General features: G+C 43.8%; 2 protein-coding genes across 11 annotated transcripts in view; one reads left to right on the top strand and one right to left on the bottom strand.

The window, feature by feature from the left end:
* Positions 1-4,686, bottom strand: part of EXOSC7 (exosome component 7) — a 35,497-nt gene extending 30,811 nt beyond the window's left edge. For 3 of the 4 annotated variants that reach the window (XM_037848925.1, XM_037848949.1, XM_037848943.1), the window contains exon 1: positions 4,585-4,686. In XM_037848925.1, coding sequence (XP_037704853.1) covers positions 4,585-4,641 — 57 coding nt within the window. In that variant the 5' untranslated portion in view covers positions 4,642-4,686. The remainder of the gene's footprint in view (positions 1-4,584) is intronic. The other variant, XM_037848933.1, reaches the window with a different exon arrangement.
* Positions 4,687-4,747: 61 nt separating this feature from the next.
* The window catches only part of ZDHHC3 (zinc finger DHHC-type palmitoyltransferase 3), a 65,137-nt gene continuing 52,596 nt past the window's right edge, over positions 4,748-17,288 (top strand). For all 7 annotated transcript variants that reach the window (XR_005218715.1, XM_037848878.1, XM_037848869.1 and 4 more), the window contains exon 1: positions 4,748-4,988. The gene's annotated coding sequence lies outside the window, so the exon portion shown is untranslated. The remainder of the gene's footprint in view (positions 4,989-17,288) is intronic.

Below are 17,288 nucleotides of genomic sequence, written 5' to 3'. Positions count from 1 at the left end.
TCAGGTCTGGCGGATGCATCAGAATTTCTCAACACTTAATGAAAAGATCCATCCCAGGCCCCCACCCTGGAGATTCTTATTCAGAAGGCTGGAGTGAAGTCTGGGAATATGTATTTTGTATGTGAGTTAATTGTACTTTGAGGCTTCAGAACCACTGGACTAAGATGGAGGTTAGCAATGTCTTCTCATGGATGTCAGCAAGCACACATCTAGCCAAGTAAGCAGGAAAGAGGATAAAACTTTGATTCTGGAAGTTCTGCAATCTGCCCCCATGTTTCTGAATACTGTGAACAGAGAAAAAACAGTTGGGATAAAATTAAGAAAACAAAAGCTTTACAAAGAAATACAAAATAAGGTTGTAAAGGAACTTAACTTGGGGAAAATACTACCTAAAGAAATAACAGAATAGGTCATATCTTATTTAAAGGTCTGGAAAAATTGGGGGAGGGGTGCATGTGTCAGAACTTCCCCTCCTCCTTCTTGTTTCTCCACAGGCTTTCAGAGAAAAGGAGAAAAGAAGAGAAGTAAAACAAGCAGGGATTCCCTCCCTCCTTTGCCTTTGATCTCTATAGAATGGAAGCCAATGACTTTCACTGCCGTGAGAAGGTGACATGCAAGTTGAGTATGAGCTTTGCAATCAATCACACACACCTGGATTTAAATCCCAGCTCTACCATTCACTTATCGTGTAACATTGGTCAAATGACTTAACCTCTGAGCTCAGTTCCTCGTTTATAAAATAGAGCCAATTTTACTTACCTTCAGGATTGTTGTAAAGATTCAATGATAAAAATTATGATACAATATGCACCTAAAAAGAGTGGGGAGGGGGCATCTCAGCCTTCAAAGGCTGATTGGGGCCTTAACAGAAACCAATCAAATCAAATCAAATCATATATCAAAATATTGATTTAGCAACCTTTCCTTTTGCTTTCCCCTTACCCCCTCAGATCCATTCTGTCCTTCTTTGCCCTAATCTGTGCACCAGTATGTTAACCCCCTCCAAAATGCATCACCTGGACTCCCTAGCTGCCTTCTGGTTGGGTTTGGCCAATGGGAAGTACCAGATCAGACTATGCCCTCCCCCCATCAACCTGGGGACACATTTCTGACAGTGCCTGCATCTATCCAAGACTTCAACTTCTGTTGGGCAGCCCTTTCTCCATGGTTCCAGCTATCACTGGCAGTTAGTAACACTATTTCCTCCCCTGTTCCCTTCAGCCTAGAGGTAGCTACTCCTTGTGTTTAGTGTCTAGATGCCCAACATCTCGTTGGTTCCTTCAAACCTGCCCATACCTCTATAAAGAGTGCCACTGTAAAAGTCTCCTGAACTATCTGAATTAGATTCCATTTTCTGCCAGGACTTAAAATGATCCATCTGCCTTTCTCACAAACCGCCCTCTCCCAAGTGTGCCTCATCCCCCAATGGCCACATCCCTTTCCCAACCCAAGCTGAATCCAAGAGATCCTGGGAACATGAGTTTGGAACTTAACTAGAAGGGCTGGTCTAGTATATAGAGGAACTATTATCCAAAGAGCTGGGAGGTAACCACATTCTTTTTTACCAAGTGGCTTGAGAAACAGAAAGCCAATCAGAAGAAAGATAAGAATAAAGCAAAGGAATAAAAAGCAACAGAGATGGGCAAAGGAGAGCCTGAAGAATGAAGTATCCTTGGATTCCTAGAAAAACACTTGCATCCTTCTAAAACAAACTTTCTTGCTTAAGCCAGTTTGTTAGTTACCATTCCTAGCAATGAGAGTCCTTAACACACACTGAAAAGTTTATTTCAACTGCTCCTAACTACCACCAAACCAAGCTGAAATAATTTCCAAACAGTACAGGAAACAAAGGCTCAAGGGAAAATGATATCAGAAGCTGAAGCTTACTGGACCCAATGTGAAAAGTAAATAAAAAATAAATAGGACAGGGTAGGAACAGGATTCCAAGTAGGCATTACTTCACTGTCCACACTCGATGACCAACTAAATAAAAGTTTAGAACTGTCAGTGGAGATCCTAATTCATCTGCATTCCAACTTTCATTTGGATGTTGTAAATTCTGTTTCAATTCTCCATAAATACAGCAAATTTGGGGCCAACAGTAACAGGCTTTATGAAAAGGTTTATTTAAAGTCGATCTGAGCATTTACCAACAGCTGCAGCCCTAATGTTTCCATGGTATGGGTCAGAAGGAGGTTTAATTTAGAAAAAAAAGACTATTCAACTCATCCCCCATTTAAGGCCCACCCTACTCATTCAACATTATTGAGTACCAACCAAGGGCTGTTCACTGGCCAGGCCTTAGGAATACCACACAGACAAGTCCACAGACGATCACCCACCAAGACCCATGATGGGAGAATGAGTGAGGCTCTAAGACCCCTATGATCCAGTTTCTGACCATCTCTGCAACCCAATCTTCCACCATTACTCCCAGTCCACCCCTGCAGTGCCACCTGAGGGCCTGTGGACTCACCATCCCACCCTCTGGAATGCTCATGCCTACTGCCTAACTCCTAGTCACCCTGAGAGCTCAGCTCAAATGCCATTTCTCTAGGGAAGTCTCCCCTGACCTCCGAGACTAGATCAGGTCTTTACTTTTTTCCTTCACAGCACTCAGTACAATTTTTAATGAAACATAAAAACACACAAATAGATTTGTAATTTCTGTATCTTCCTTCTAGTATGGGAACAATAAAAGGGCAGGCTCCTTCCTATCTCCCAAGTCAGGTTCAGTTATGTATTAAATGAAAAAGTAAACACTGAGTGCTGAAGATACATAGGAGGGACATTTGCCATGGATTTAGGAAGTAAATCCACCTCCTCAGGGAAGACTTCAGAGCATTGGAGCCTCCAGTAATCTTTAGCTCCTTTGACCTCCACTCCCTTGGTATGTATCTTATGGCATATACCTTATATTGCATTGCCTGTATGTTATTGATTTTTCCTGTCTCTCTTACCTATCTTTCATTTATGTATTTCACAAATATGCTTTTGCATCCCTACTGTTTCCCACATAATATGCCAGGGGTGGATATACAACAGCGAAAAAAGCCAACTAACTTTACCCAAACTGGATCCTAAGCATCTCAAGGGCCAGAACCACAGCTTGTGTTTTTAACCTCCCCACAGCACGCCGCACATAACAGATGTGTAATAAAGTGCTCCTGGATGGCCAGTGAATTGCCATGGGTACTTAGGATGTTCAGGTGATTTCTCTAGCCTTGGAAGGTAACAGACAAGGAGGACCTACTTGACTTTCCTATGTCCCTTGGTGCCACTGTCAGAAGTGGAATGTGAGAGAAAATACAGTGCATGGTAGAATCTATATTTCATGGCTATGCTAGCAAAGAAAGAAATACAAATGATTTTAGATTTAGAGGTAAAATGTTATCCTTAATGCCTCCCCAAGAAGCATCTTTGAAAAGAAAAATCACATGAACAGTGGCACAAAATTAAGACAGATAAATTTAATTGCTCTGTGAGCACTTTTATATCACAACCCCAAACACAAATAACATACACGTCACCCAATAACACACAGTACCCCACTATTTCTGATCTGAAGTATAAACTTAAAAGCTCATGGAACCGTGAGTTCTGACTCTATTATTCAGGTTTAATAAACAATTTGTCAGAAAAATATTGACATTTCTTCATCTATAACAATGGAGGATAACAGCAGAACACAATTTCAAAAATTTCATGGCCTTAACTCACGGTTGTGGACCTTCAATGACAGCTGACTGCCTTAATCTGATGGCTACACCACGGGATCACTGACTTTACTTAAGCCTAGGCCCAGGAAGGGAATGAAGGGAAGGGGGAGGGAATGTCGCCAGAACTCTGCCACAGGTGGGCTGAAGAACTCAGATGGAGGACTGAACAGTGGCAATAACAAGTGGGGAAAGAGCCAAAGCGGGAATCCAAGCAGCCCATTACCAAGTCCAAAGTCCTCCAACTCTCGTTCTGGAGTGGTCAAAAGCAGGAGATGAACACAGAGCACAGGAGATGCTGGGTTTTAGCTACCTCCGGGGATCTTAGCTTTCAGTTGGCAAAATGGGAAACGGCAACAATTATGTATCGACTGCGGAGCCGCTTTTTAAACCTTAACACCCCTCCCCCTTTATTTGTAAGACAATTTGTTTTCAAAGCACGTTCACCACGGCTGCTTGCTCTCTCTGCGCCTCCCAATCACGGGTGAGCAAAACTGGGCCAGGAGCCCGCCACCTCCACCCTCCCTTCCCTATAATAGAAAACTAAGGCTCAGTAACGGAAGGTGACACACGAAGGCCGGAGAGATGGCCCTCGGGGGTGGTGCTCCTTCACTAAAAAAAGACCTCAGGGAGCGCCCACCGCTTCCTACCCGTGTTCAGAACCTTGTAGACTCGAAAATCCGCAAGAATGCAAACAGTCCTAAATGGACGCCGGTCCTAAAAAAGTCTACATTGCAGACTTTAGGCTGCAAAGACCGGGTCGCAGAGCCATTTAATCACAAGGTAAGCCCAAACCCGCGGCAGCCCAGCCAACCTCCTCCCCGGCGGGCCAAGAGAAGCTGGTGGCTGACGCCGCCACTGCAGCTACCTGGACGCCATGCACAATGTACACCTTCTCAGCCTCGCTCAGCGCGACGAACGCCATGCTGCCGAGCCTCAGAGCGCGATATATGCGTCACCGGTCGGCGCCACTCCCGCGCCGACCGCGCTCCCCGCCCCGCGCCTGCGCGTCATCAGCCTGCGCGACGGCCCCTCCCGCAGTCGCTTGCCGCCGCTGCCGCCGCCGCCGCTGCCGCCGGGAGCTCGATGGGCTTCACCTGCGCGCCGTCCGGTGTCTGGCGGAGTCCAGGAAGCTACGGCACCTCAAGGCGGGGAGCCATCGCCGCAGCCCGAGACCAAGTCCCGGGTCTGGGGCTCCAGGGAGAGGCGACGGCGGCGGTGGCGGGAGCCCCTCCGGGGGCCTGGGACTGGGAAACTGCCTCCGGCTTCACGGTCAGTTGGGAGGGGGGCAGGGGTTGGAGTGAAGAAGCTGGGATGAGGCGAGGGCGCGGGCCGGGACCGGGAGACTCGCAGCGGGAGAGGCGCGCGGCATGGTTTGATCAGAGCTGGAGTTGAAGTAGCAGGTCGTGTGTGTGTTAGAGGGAGACCCCGGGTCTGGGGAGCCGCATGTCGTGATTGGCCCGGGGCTCTCTCCCCGCTCTCCTCTCCCTTTTCCCCTCTCCCCACCCGCAGCTCCATTTCCACGGCCTCTAGAAAGGTTGAGGAGAAGAGGCAATGAAACCCTTTTTAGATCGTTTTCTGTGGGTAGGGCCAGTAGTGGAGGGCACCAGTCCCAAGGCATCCTCACCCCACCCCCACCCCACGGGATCCTCCCTCTCTTTCTGGGGACTCGAATGCTAACCTAGGACCTTGCAGTGTTCTCTTGCTCTGGGCGGTCGCCCGATCATTGTCCCGAAGAGAGTAGTGGGGAGGCGACCGGCGCTGGCGAGGGGTGCAGTGTCGGGGCACCTCCAGAGCTTTCTAGTGGGGATTCGAAGCCCCAGCTTGATGGAAGTGGTCTCTGGGAGCTGTGGACAGCTGGCTGGGATTGGGGGAGGGGGTGGGGTGGGGCAGCCAGCCCCATGCGGTGGCCTAGGCAGAGAGGATACCTGCAAGGTGAAGCTGGGGTCACCTTAGGAGCCCTTTAGGACGGGGTAGACAGGGTACTGTACAAGTTTTAAAGGGGCCAGGTGGATAAATGGAGGAAAGTTGACCCAAAGTGGTTGTAGCAGAGAGGGAGCCTGATGACTTTTCCTGATGCCCCACTTTTGAGGAACCTCTCTGTTCTCAAAAGTGAAAATAAATAACCCTTGACAGCTTGATCATCCAAAGAATAATTGGTGATTCTCAGATATTGGTTTCAGTACACTTTCACAGACAACTATTGGGAAACTACTCTGGATGGACTTTGTGCTAGCTTTGGAACACAACTTCTGCCCAGGGAAGCACCTCAATCAGAGGGGGAGGATCCATGGCCAGCATAACCGTAGAACATGGTCGTTAGAGCTATGATGGCAACACCAGGGGGTGCAGTGGATTGGGGTTTGAGAGATGGTACAGAGAAGCAGTGTCTGCCCACATTCTTAGGCACTTAATTGCTGAGCCCCAAAATAGATGATCCCTTCTTAGTAGACTGGACATTAGTTGTTCCTTATGTCTGTACATAGTTCTTTACAGTTTTACCTACAGGGAAGACATCTTGCAGGGTTGGACTTTGTCCTTCAGGAAAGCTGGGAGGGAAGAAGCTGGAAAGGTTTCCACTCCTGTGAAGGCACAGGCGTTCCACCTGTTGGAGCACATAGATGCCTTTGTGTGTGGTTAGAAAGCTAGATTCTATGTGAGAACCTCCATGTGATGAGATAACAAGGGACTGCTGATGTTAGAAATAATCTTTTGTGTTAGAGATTGCTAAGAAAGGAGAGACCACGGAGGAAGGAAAGTCTGAGCATGGATACCATGTGGCCATCTTTATATAAAAATCTTTCAGTACGTCTTTTAAAATATAGAACATGTATTTGAACTGTCCCCCTGACAACTGCCAAAAGGTTCCCTGCAGGAAAAGGGTTGGCAGTATTTGCTAATAATGTTATGAACAATATCTGATAGACTAAGTAGGTATGAGAGGTGTAGATAGTAGAGTGTTTAATTTTAAATTCTATATTAAAATAATGACTCCTTCATTAATGGTTGTGCTTAAATGTTGCCAGCAATTTTTATCATATTTGTTGTGATGATGAATTAGACATTTTAAAACCCCTTAAGTTCAGAGTTCTTTTTACTTTACGGAGCAATTCAAAAATTATGTGATAGCCAAAAAGTCAAGAAGCCAAGAATGGCAAATAATTCCATTAAACTAACTTGTTTTCCCATCACTGTCAGATTCTTTTTGGCATATACTATTTTGTAAGTCTGTTTATTCTAAAACTCTGTATTTTATTTAACACAAACTTACATAGTGCTTGTTATGTGCCAAACATTGGTTCTAAGCACTTTCCAAAGATTAAATCATTCAGCCCTTACAACAACCCTATGAGACAGGTACTATTATCAACCCCATTTTACAGATTGGGAAACTGATGTGCAGAGAGGTTAAGTGTCTTTACCAAAGGTCACAGGTCACATAGCTAGTAAGTGGCACAGCCAAAATTTGGGTCCAAGCTATTTAGCTCCTGTGCCTGCACTCCTAGCCATCACTTTATATGCTCTTCTTCAAGGCTCCATTTCATTCACCACAGTATTTGGTGAAGGAGGCCAGTATTTATTATGGAATTGGCAACTGCCTTATAAAATTATAGTTAGCTTTAATCCCAAAAGCAAGGATTCTATTTCAAGCATAAATTATATCCCTGGAATCCTTTTCTCTAGAGAAACATGGAATGTGGTGCTGATGGGAAGTTCCTGTGTCTGTTTCAGCCAACTCTTAGATAGGCAAAAGGTTAGATTCAAGCCAAGTAAAGCTTAAGTCCAAATAGCTGCAGAGAGCCCTCACCAGCAAAGGAGGCTGATGGATCCAATACAGATTCCAACCACATGTCACACTCCCAGAGTAGGCATCTAGAAACTCTTTGCACAATCAGGAAGTGTTGTTTGCATGCCTGTAAGGTCCCTAGCATTCTTGTGGGCTTGGAGAGAGATAAAAGAAACCCAAACCATAGCACCTGCCAAAAAGGAATTAGGAATCTATTATAGTTGGGGAGCCCGGGCACTTGAACTAGTACATGAACAAGGCAATAAAATAAAGTGTTCAATTGAAGCATGTGGTAATTAGGAGAGGCCAGCCTGTAATAAGGTGCTAATTGTTCAGGCCAGACATCAAGTGTAAAAGGTGAGGAGCTGCTGCTAGCCACCAGTGGGCAACAATAACATTGCAGAGATGGAGTAACTCTGTCCCACCTAGCCTTAGTTAATTAAAGCAATAAAAGCCAGTTATAGAATTGCTTCAGGGCAGTGTATGGGGTGGTGCATCCTTCCCCGTGGTGCTGAAGTTGGAGAGAGCTCTTTTAGCCCAGCAGGGGAACGTTTTATTCCCAGTCTTAAACAGACGTGGCAAAGTTTTGGGCCTTTTCCTTTGCGTTTTCATCATAAGACCGAACAGCACCCCAGAAAAGTACAAAGTGAGCTATTTCCCCTATAGATCTGTTTTCTTTAAACACTTTGCATTTGTCTTGCCTGTACCTTGTCTTAAAGAATACTCAATATAAATAACCTTTCTTTTTTTTTTTTTTTTTTTTTTTTACATTTTTAAAATTTTTATTGTGGAAAATTTCATACAAGTATGAAAGTGAAGAGGATTGTACAATAAATCCCATGAATTCACCACCCATTCCAACAATTATTAACTCATGGCCAGTTTTACTTTCTCTATACCCCCACCAATATCTCCCACATGCCCACCCCCAGATTACTTTGAAGCAAATATATTGGAGGTATATAGCTATAGATATATAAAATTTTCATTTTAGAACTGTTTGTATACAGAATTGTTATGAAGAGTGTACCAAGAGTTTCTCTATACCCCACACCCAGTTTCTATTGTTATTATTTTTTTTTAATCATTTTATTGAGATATATTCACATACCACACAGTCATACAAAACAAATCGCACTTTCGATTGTTCACAGTACCATTACATAGTTGTACATTCATCACCTAAATCAATCCCTGACACCTTCCTTAGCGCACACACAAAAATAACAAGAATAATAATTAGAGTGAAAAAGAGCAATTGAAGTAAAAAAGAACACTGGGTACCTTTGTCTGTTTGTTTCCTTCCCCTATTTTTCTACTCATCCATCCGTAAACTAGACAAAGTGGAGTGTGGTCCTTATGGCTTTCCCAATCCCATTGTCACCCCTCATAAGCTACATTTTTATACAATTGTCTTCGAGATTCATGGGTTCTGGGTTGTAGTTTGATAGTTTCAGGTATCCACCACCAGCTACCCCAATTCTTTAGAACCTAAAAAGGGTTGTCTAAATTGTGCTTAAGAGTGCCCACCAGAGTGACCTCTCGGCTCGTTTTGGAATCTCTCTGCCACTGAAGCTTATTTCATTTCCTTTCACATCCCCCTTTTGGTCAAGAAGATGTTCTCCGTCCCACGATGCCAGGTCTACATTCCTCCCCAGGAGTCATATTCCACGTTGCCAGGGAGATTCACTCCCCTGGGTGTCTGATCCCACGTAGGGGGGAGGGCAGTGATTTCACCTTTCAAGTTGGCTTAGCCAGAGAGAGAGGGCCACATCTGAGCAACAAAGAGGCATTCGGGAGGAGGCTCTTAGGCACAACCATAGGGAGGCCTAGCCTCTCCTTTGCAGCAACCGTCTTCCCAAGGTAAAACCTATGGTAGAGGGCTCAACCCATCAAACCACCAGTCCCCTATGTCTGTGGTCATGTTAGCAACCATCGAGGTGGGGTAGGCGAATACCCCTGCATATAAATAACCTTTCATAATCTGATCAGCATGTCTGTGTCAGTCTTGCTGTTCCAGAAATTTTAACTTGGGAATACAGTGATAAAAAAATTGATAGGAATATATGGGTAAGGTTTGTTCCAACTGGGAGGAAGGATCTTTAGGTGTATTCCATTTTGAGGGGCTGCCAGTATGCTTCCTAGGTCCCTCATTAGAGTGTGTGTGAGAAAATGGGATCACATACACCAGTTACCAAATCTGGAAATATTTAAACACACGTACATATCCTGAGAGCCATAGAAAGTAACTGAGTCCGAGGTAGAAATGCCTAGATATTGACCTGTTGTGAGAAAAAAAGGAGGCTAGTGCCATGCTGCCTCTTATTTCTTCCCGTTTTCTGCATTTTTAATCATTTACTTCCTTTTCAAATGGATATTTCCAGAAATAGATGGCCCTGTCATCCCTGGCCCTCATCTGTGAAGGTGAGAAGGCTATTAGTTGCATGTCCCACCTAATTCAATCATTCATCACAGTATAACTGAAGTGCCACAAAAACTCCATCTTTTCATAGTCTCCTCCAAACTGTAGCCTTCTTGGTCTGTAGAAACTTGGCAATGAAACTCTGGATTTTCTTTGCCACCCGGGACATGAGTATCTCCTATTCAAGGTCAGTGGGAATGGAATGCCTTTGAGTTGGGTTGATTTATTGTCTTAGGAAGATGAGTCTAGTAGGGCAAGTTCAGTTCTGAACATAGTTGTGTTGCAGTAAGTTTTGATTTTGCTTTGTACAAAGTGTGTGTCTTTAAACCGAGAAATAGTAGCAAATTTAGAAGGGCAGGTTGGTTAGGGAGACAACGATCTATGGTGGGAAGACTACTGGTTGTCTAGTCCAAAGATCTGGGCTTTGACACTAACTTGCTTTATAACTTTGAGCAAATCACCTGACCTTTCTAAGCCTCATTTTACTCTAAATGAGTTTTACCAGGTTGTAAAACTCAGAGTAGATCCTGGATATACAAATATTTAAACATTGGAAAATGGTCATGTTTAAATTTGGATTTTAAGACTTCTCTCATTTACCATTTTATAATATTTGATGTATTTAGATAGTGCTTTTTCCATTCTGAAAAAAATTTTTAATTGAGCAAAAAGAGATTTCATGCCATACTTGATTGAAAAAAACTGAACATGCTCAGAAAATTAACAGTTACAGTTATTGTTGCTTTGTAAAGATAATATCCCTTTGGAATATTAGCAAAGAATGGGGAAAAGAAGTTAAGGGAAGCTTTTGGTAAAAATATAAAATCTAAGACATTAACAAAGATGTTGAATTTGCTCCTGAGAACAGAGAATCAGAGAATCAGCTCTAGTAGGTGCCTTTGCAAATCAGCTAGACCATCCCCCTCGTTTTACAGATGACAAAACAGGCCCAAGATCATGAGGTTAGTGAATGGCAGGACTGGGAGTAGAGCTCTGGACCCTCAACTGCAAGCCCAGTGTTCATTCCTTTTAGCATTGGCTTCCCATCTGTCTCCAAAGCCCTCTGGCAGACTCCAGAGAGCCCTCAGCCTGGAGGGTAAGGGCAGTAGACTTGTAGAGGACACTGTAGCCTCATTTCCACAGTCCCAGGTTCCTCCCCAGGCTCTGCTTCTTGCATGGCTGCTTAGAGTGCCTGGGGATAGGTGGAATCGGTGGAGAACTCAAAGCCAAATGGCTCCCCATTCTGAAGCCTGGATGGTTGCAGTACCAGGTTCTATTTCTCTTCTCTGACTATTCTTTCAGATCCCTCCAAGCACTTTTGCTTTTAGTTGCTAAAAAAGTTAAACTCTTGCCTGAGTGATGTCACAGTGGCTGTGTCTACACATGGCACAATGTGGGGCCAAGTGCTATTCGCAACAACCTCAGGTGAAGAATCTTTGCTAGTTGGTCTCTTGGAAAAAGTAGCGTCCTGGTACTTGGCCCTACAGGCAGTCCCACAGAAAGTGTTCCTCAGAAGAAACAGATTTGGGGGACTAAATCTTAGGGTGACTCTCTAGGCTGAGGCTTCAGCCCTCCTGCCTCCTAGATTAGGGCAGGATCAGTCTTCTGAATGTTGGCTGGTGATCAGCCAGGGTCCCCACCTTAGACTCTGAGATGCTTAAGTTCAGACTTTTAAATGCCTCTGATGGAAGGCAGCATGTGGTCCACCCAATAGCACCATCTCTGTATAACCATGTGTGGGAAAGACAGCCAGATGTAAGTAACCCAGGGTCACTGGTGGAGACAGCAACACCCCTTCCCCTTTTATTTTCTAGTTATTGGGCAAAATTTAATGGTTGTGAGTGGTTAGAACAGGCTCTGGAGTGAGAACAGGCTTGGTAGTGTATCCTGTCTCTACCACCTCTGCAAGTATGACTTATGTAAACTTCTTCAGGCCTCAGTTTCCTCATCTCTAAAGGGGTGGGAAAGTGGGAGTGTGAGATAGAGTAAATGGGAGGATCAAACAGTATGGGCATGTCTAGTGCTCAGCTCTGTGCCTGGAGGGTAGCAGACTTTCAGTAAGAACCTGGAAAGAGTCAGGGCTCTGTCCTGAATTCAGCATGCCCCACAATGGAGCAACAGCCAAGCAAAATGCCCATCTCAGAGCCTACCCTTACAGAGGCCAGAAGGCAGTCGCTGTCAGAAGACAGAATGCACTTGATTACAAATGGTTGCTCATAGTATGAGCCTATCGTGCTCATTAAATGGGTAGCTAGACAGTAATTTATTGTTGCTTTGTAAAGATTTTCCTGCTGCTAAAGACTTCCTTCAAGGAGGAGTTAATGAAGGGAAGTGGCAGCATAGCAACTACTTAGATGGCAGTAGATACCCCACCTGACAGATTAGAAAGCAAGTTAGCCACTGCTGAGAGTTCTGTGGAAGATCAACAGATTCCTTGACCTTCATTTCTTTACCCATCTGAAAACTGGCTGGACCAGAGTTTGGTAGAGGCAGCTAGTCATCACTGCCTCTTTCCAAAAGGCTGTATTTTTGAGGGTCAAAAGGTGTGAGATAATCCAGTGGGGAAGAAGCACCATTAAAAAGGCAGTGGCCTAATTATCATTCTTGTTATTTTTGTGTGTGTGCTAATGAAGGTGTCAGGGATTGATTTAGGTGATGAATGTACAACTATGTAATGGTACTGTAAACAATCGAAAGTACGATTTGTTTTGTATGACTGCGTGGTATGTGAATATATCTCAATAAAATGATTAAAAAAAAAAAAAAAAAAAAAAGGCAGTGGCCACTGTGACCCAGCGATTGGATGCTTTGGATGGTTTCTGTGGTGTGTGGATATATCTCAATAAAACTGCATTAAAAAAGAAAAAAAAAAAAGGCAGCTGCCAGAAGTAAAATAGCTCATGGAAAAAGGAATGCTGTAGGTTTTCTTGTTTTGTTTTGTTTTAAAAATGGGTATTATTGACTCCCCATAGCTAGTGAAAAGAAAGTGTGCTTACGTGGCCATTCATTTCTTGGGTTTTTCAAAAAGGAATCACAGAACTTAGAGATCTAGTCCACTTCCATCACTTTAGAGATGGAGACACTAAAGGCAGGTTGAAGTGACTTCAGGAAGAAGGGAGTAGAGCTCATTTTCCTGCTTGGTCATTCCTCCCCAGCACATCTTTTTTTCTTGCACAAAAGATGTTCTGTGGCAGAAGGTGTGGTCTCTGGTGGTAAGCAGAACTGAGTAGAATCCTGACTCCACCACTCCCCCTTTTTGTGTGACCTTATGAAGATTATTGCAACACTGAACCTCACTCCTCTCTATAAAATGGAGAATAATAATAGCCACCGTGTCAGGTTGTAAAAATTAAAATGAGCTGCTTTGTGTAAGTCCCCAAGTTTAATAGCATCTCCTTCCTCATAGATAACACTGTACAGAAATTTATATCTTGGTCAAGAGCTCACATGATTGATTTCTTCATTTGTAAAGCAAGGGAATTTGATGGTCTTTAAGGGAATCAGATCGAAACTCTGAATCAGAGAGTTTTTTTTTTTTTTTTACCAGTTACTCTTGTATGTGGTCTTTTAAAAAATCTGATTCATTAGTTTTCCTCATCATTGCAGCATATGATAAGCCACATCTGTAAAAAGGGAAAGTAGACCCTGTTACCCAAACAAGAGGTTGTTTCTAATCCCTGTTTGTGACATATATGGTGTCACATTATATGTGTGTGTATGTTTTTAGAAAATAGATCTATAAAGCCCTGAGGTGGTAAAATAGCTGGTCATAGTACAATAGTCACCTGTGGGAGATGGAAGAACTTTTAGCCTCCATGCACTGTCCAAATCCCAAACTTTTTCTGAAATGAAGACCCATTGTTAGGAATCTGAGTGTGTGCTACTCACTGGGTTTTATAAGAAGGTAGGCAGTTGAGTCAATGTGCCACAGCTTACTGTGACCACTTCCTGGTTCCCTCAACGAACGTTAATATGTATGGGCTTTGGTTTTGTGGGGGAGGTGCAATGTTTTTTTACTTTCAAAAAAAGTTTTTTTGAAGTTTTTATTGAAGGTTGAATATGACAAACAAGAGGCAGGCAGGGGGAGACGGACTCCCCAGTAGAAGGAGAGAGAAACTGTATAGACTTGTTAGTAAAAATCTTGTAAAACAGGTTGGTGCACCCTACCTGTCTGGAGGCCTTCTTGGTTGGCAGGGTGTGGTGTAGGAGATAAAGGTACCTTTCCTCCAGAAGGGTTGGAACCACACCCTTACCTTTTTGAAAATGTTTAGTGACTCATTCTTTTTTTTTTTCTGAAATATTTCAAACATAAAGTGAAATATGGTTCATTTTTTGTTTTCCTGAGACATCTAAAAATGGGCATAAAATTGAAAATCTTTTGAATCCTTACATAAATTAAGGGAATTGCAACTCAGTTAAATTAATTTTCTACTTTATCTGATTCACAAGCAGGCCTGGCTTGTCAATGCATTTTTATTTTATGTCTATCACTCTAAAGTATGAGAAGTCCTAAAAGAGGGAAACACCATATTCTTAAAACAGTAGCATTTAAACCATTGAAGGTTAACATTATAGTCATTAGGGTGCATTTCAGTTGAGAGATAGGATAGAAATACCAGAGGAAATGCCACCTTCTCTCAGTGAACATTGCAAGTGATTGTTTAAGGATAGATAGAGTTATTTAACTAAGGCAAAATTAATTTAGCTAGGAATTCAATGTTTAGGTCAAGTTCAAGAAGGATACCAGATCAGCCCTACAACAGCAGTCTAGCGTAGTACTAGATTTGTTAAAATAAGTATTCAATTGAAATGAATCTTGACCAAAGTCAGAAACCTCCCGTTTAAGGGTTTCTCCTACCTTGCTGATGTTTATGGCATCAGCTAAGGGGCTGATGAAATTGAATTTCGACTATTGTAGTTCTTGCTAGTAGGGACCCAGAATATTCAATCCATCAATTTTTTTTTTTAATGTATTTGAATAACCTTAATGCTAAGCCAAGAGAAAATAATTCCACTTGATTTTGAGTTTGTTACACCAGTCTGTGAGCAGATATTTCATACAGGCTTTAATGATTTGTACTCGTTGTCCTTTGTTAATGTTACTATAATCTATATGGTCCCATAGCCTACTTGTGTGCTGTGCATGAGTGCTTGCGAGGATGTGATAATGAGTGGGTGTGGTGTTTTAGGAAAGCGATGTTCACAATGTACTTTCAAGTCCTTCTAAGGATTTGGCTTTAGATCTAGCTGAACTTTGGTATAGCATCTTGTCACATGAAAGCTGGTGAAGTAGGACTTAATGGTAATCTGAGAGAATCCGGGGTCCTTGGGAGACTCACCAGGTTGAGAACAGTGGGGTTTGTAGGCTCTAATGCATCCAATAAAGACCTTTTAGGGTTGATTTGACAGTCATGTTGTAAAGCATGGACTTGGGGTTGGTTTTTTTAGGCCAGGTGATGGATTTATAGGGATCTGCCCCTCATTCAACAAATGATGATTAGCAGCAGGCACCTTCTTTTGCTGGATCACCAGTGCTCAGCCCTTGACCAGGCCAGGAGTCCAGCCTGGCCAACCTGCTGTGGCCCGCAGTGGAATGGAGCTGGTGAGCTTGGCCTCATCACCACTGTTTTCAAACTCTAAGCTACCCAACCATGAATAGGCAGCGTGGGAATTGAATCGTAAGTGGTATGCCTCAAGGCTGACCCAGCTACCCAGTCCCTGGGGATGGTGGGGCTCCAGACTCTCTTCACTAAATACATGTGTGTCTATACATTGTTCATAGATCTGAAGGCAATTCTTTGGACTAAGAAGTAGTTTTTAGAAAATTATTACTAATTTCAGTTATTTCTTAGTTTCTGCTTCTGAAAACTCTAGGAAGGAAGATTAGAGGATATCCTTAGACTTGACACAGGCTTCTCCCCACAGAGCTCAGATCATCATTCTGACACCACATTCACTGGAATTGCTGGCTCTAGGGTTCTGTTCTGTGAATCCTTTTCTCCTATGACTTCCTTTCCCCCAGGGCTGCATCCCTTTGCCTTGCTGGGCCTCACTGTACCCCTGTGTCAGCTGTGAATAATAAATACTTTGGGCACGGATCCCTAACGTATGGAGGAGCTAACTCTTTTTAATGCCATAAAACCCTTGGCCAAAAAATACACTAAAATGTAGATTATTATAATTAAAATTGCAAAATGATAATTTTTCTCAATCCTTTCTTGGAAAAGTGGTAGCCATTTAGAGGAACAGAAAACTACCAAACTGGTATTCAGACCTGTAACCCTGGTGTCTCACTGGGCTCATTCACTGCTGGACTCCAAGCCTTCTCATCCATCCTTCCTGCCACTGCCAGCGTAGTGTTGCTGCAGCATGGACCTGATCCCATACTACTTTCCTCAGAAACTTTCAGTGGCTCCCAGTACTTCCACAGTGAAATCCCAACTAAGGATGAAATCCAAGGTCTTCTAAAACATAACCTCCTCCTACCTTTAAAGCTTCATTTCCATTCAATCTCCCACTTCCAACAGAGGCCATGGGCATGCATTTACAGCCTTGGACATCCCAGGCTCCCCACCACTCCCCCTGCTAACCTATCTCCCTCCACCTTGCCTTTATCTACACAGTACAGTTCCCCTGGCTCCATGCCCTGCTCAGATGCTGCCCCTCCAGAAGATCTGACTGCGAAAAAGTCTATGTTCTACCTTGTTTCTCTTTTTTTTGCAGTTTGCCCCTCAGTTGTTCTGTTCATTAGTCGCCTTTACATTAGGGTTATTGTGGGGTGCATCTGTATGATTTATTCACTCAGGAACTATTAATTTGAGCTCTTTCTAATGGCAGACACCAGACTATAGAGCTAAACAAAACGGGGCTGGCAGGTTAACACAAAATGCAAATAAGACTAGCCTTACTGGCTTGGGAGCTGGGGGAGGGGGAAGTGGCAGGGCCTGAATAGGGCAGCACACATACATTATTGACCTCATCATCCCTGGTGCACGAGCCCCCTGCCCACTTTCTTGCACTGAGTCGCTGCTCCATGAATGCCTTTTTGAGTTGGACTGAATTGAAGGGAGGAGACTTAGAGAGCAAACTGGGCAAGTGGATAAATGAAGGGGGCAGGGAGGAAGGAGAATGTGGAGAAGGCTGCCCCTGGGAGGGCATGAGCTGGCTGGTGGGGAGGGATGTTAGGGGTTCTGGGACTCACTGCCCCACTCCAGGGCTGCCCCTGAGCCCTGAGCAGCTGGTTCCACCCAGCTCCTCGCAAGCCAAGAGCTTGTGTGGGCCTGGGTCCTTGGCAGAAAAGCTGATGCCCAACCCCAAAAATTGGAGTTTCCCTAATACAAAATAGAAGAGGTCAAGGGATTTA

Source organism: Choloepus didactylus, chromosome 1, assembly GCF_015220235.1.
Source record: "Choloepus didactylus isolate mChoDid1 chromosome 1, mChoDid1.pri, whole genome shotgun sequence".
Classification (NCBI taxonomy): Eukaryota; Metazoa; Chordata; class Mammalia; order Pilosa; family Megalonychidae; genus Choloepus; species Choloepus didactylus.
Note: the sequence above shows the minus strand (reverse complement) of the source record. Positions and strands in the feature narration are given on the sequence as shown.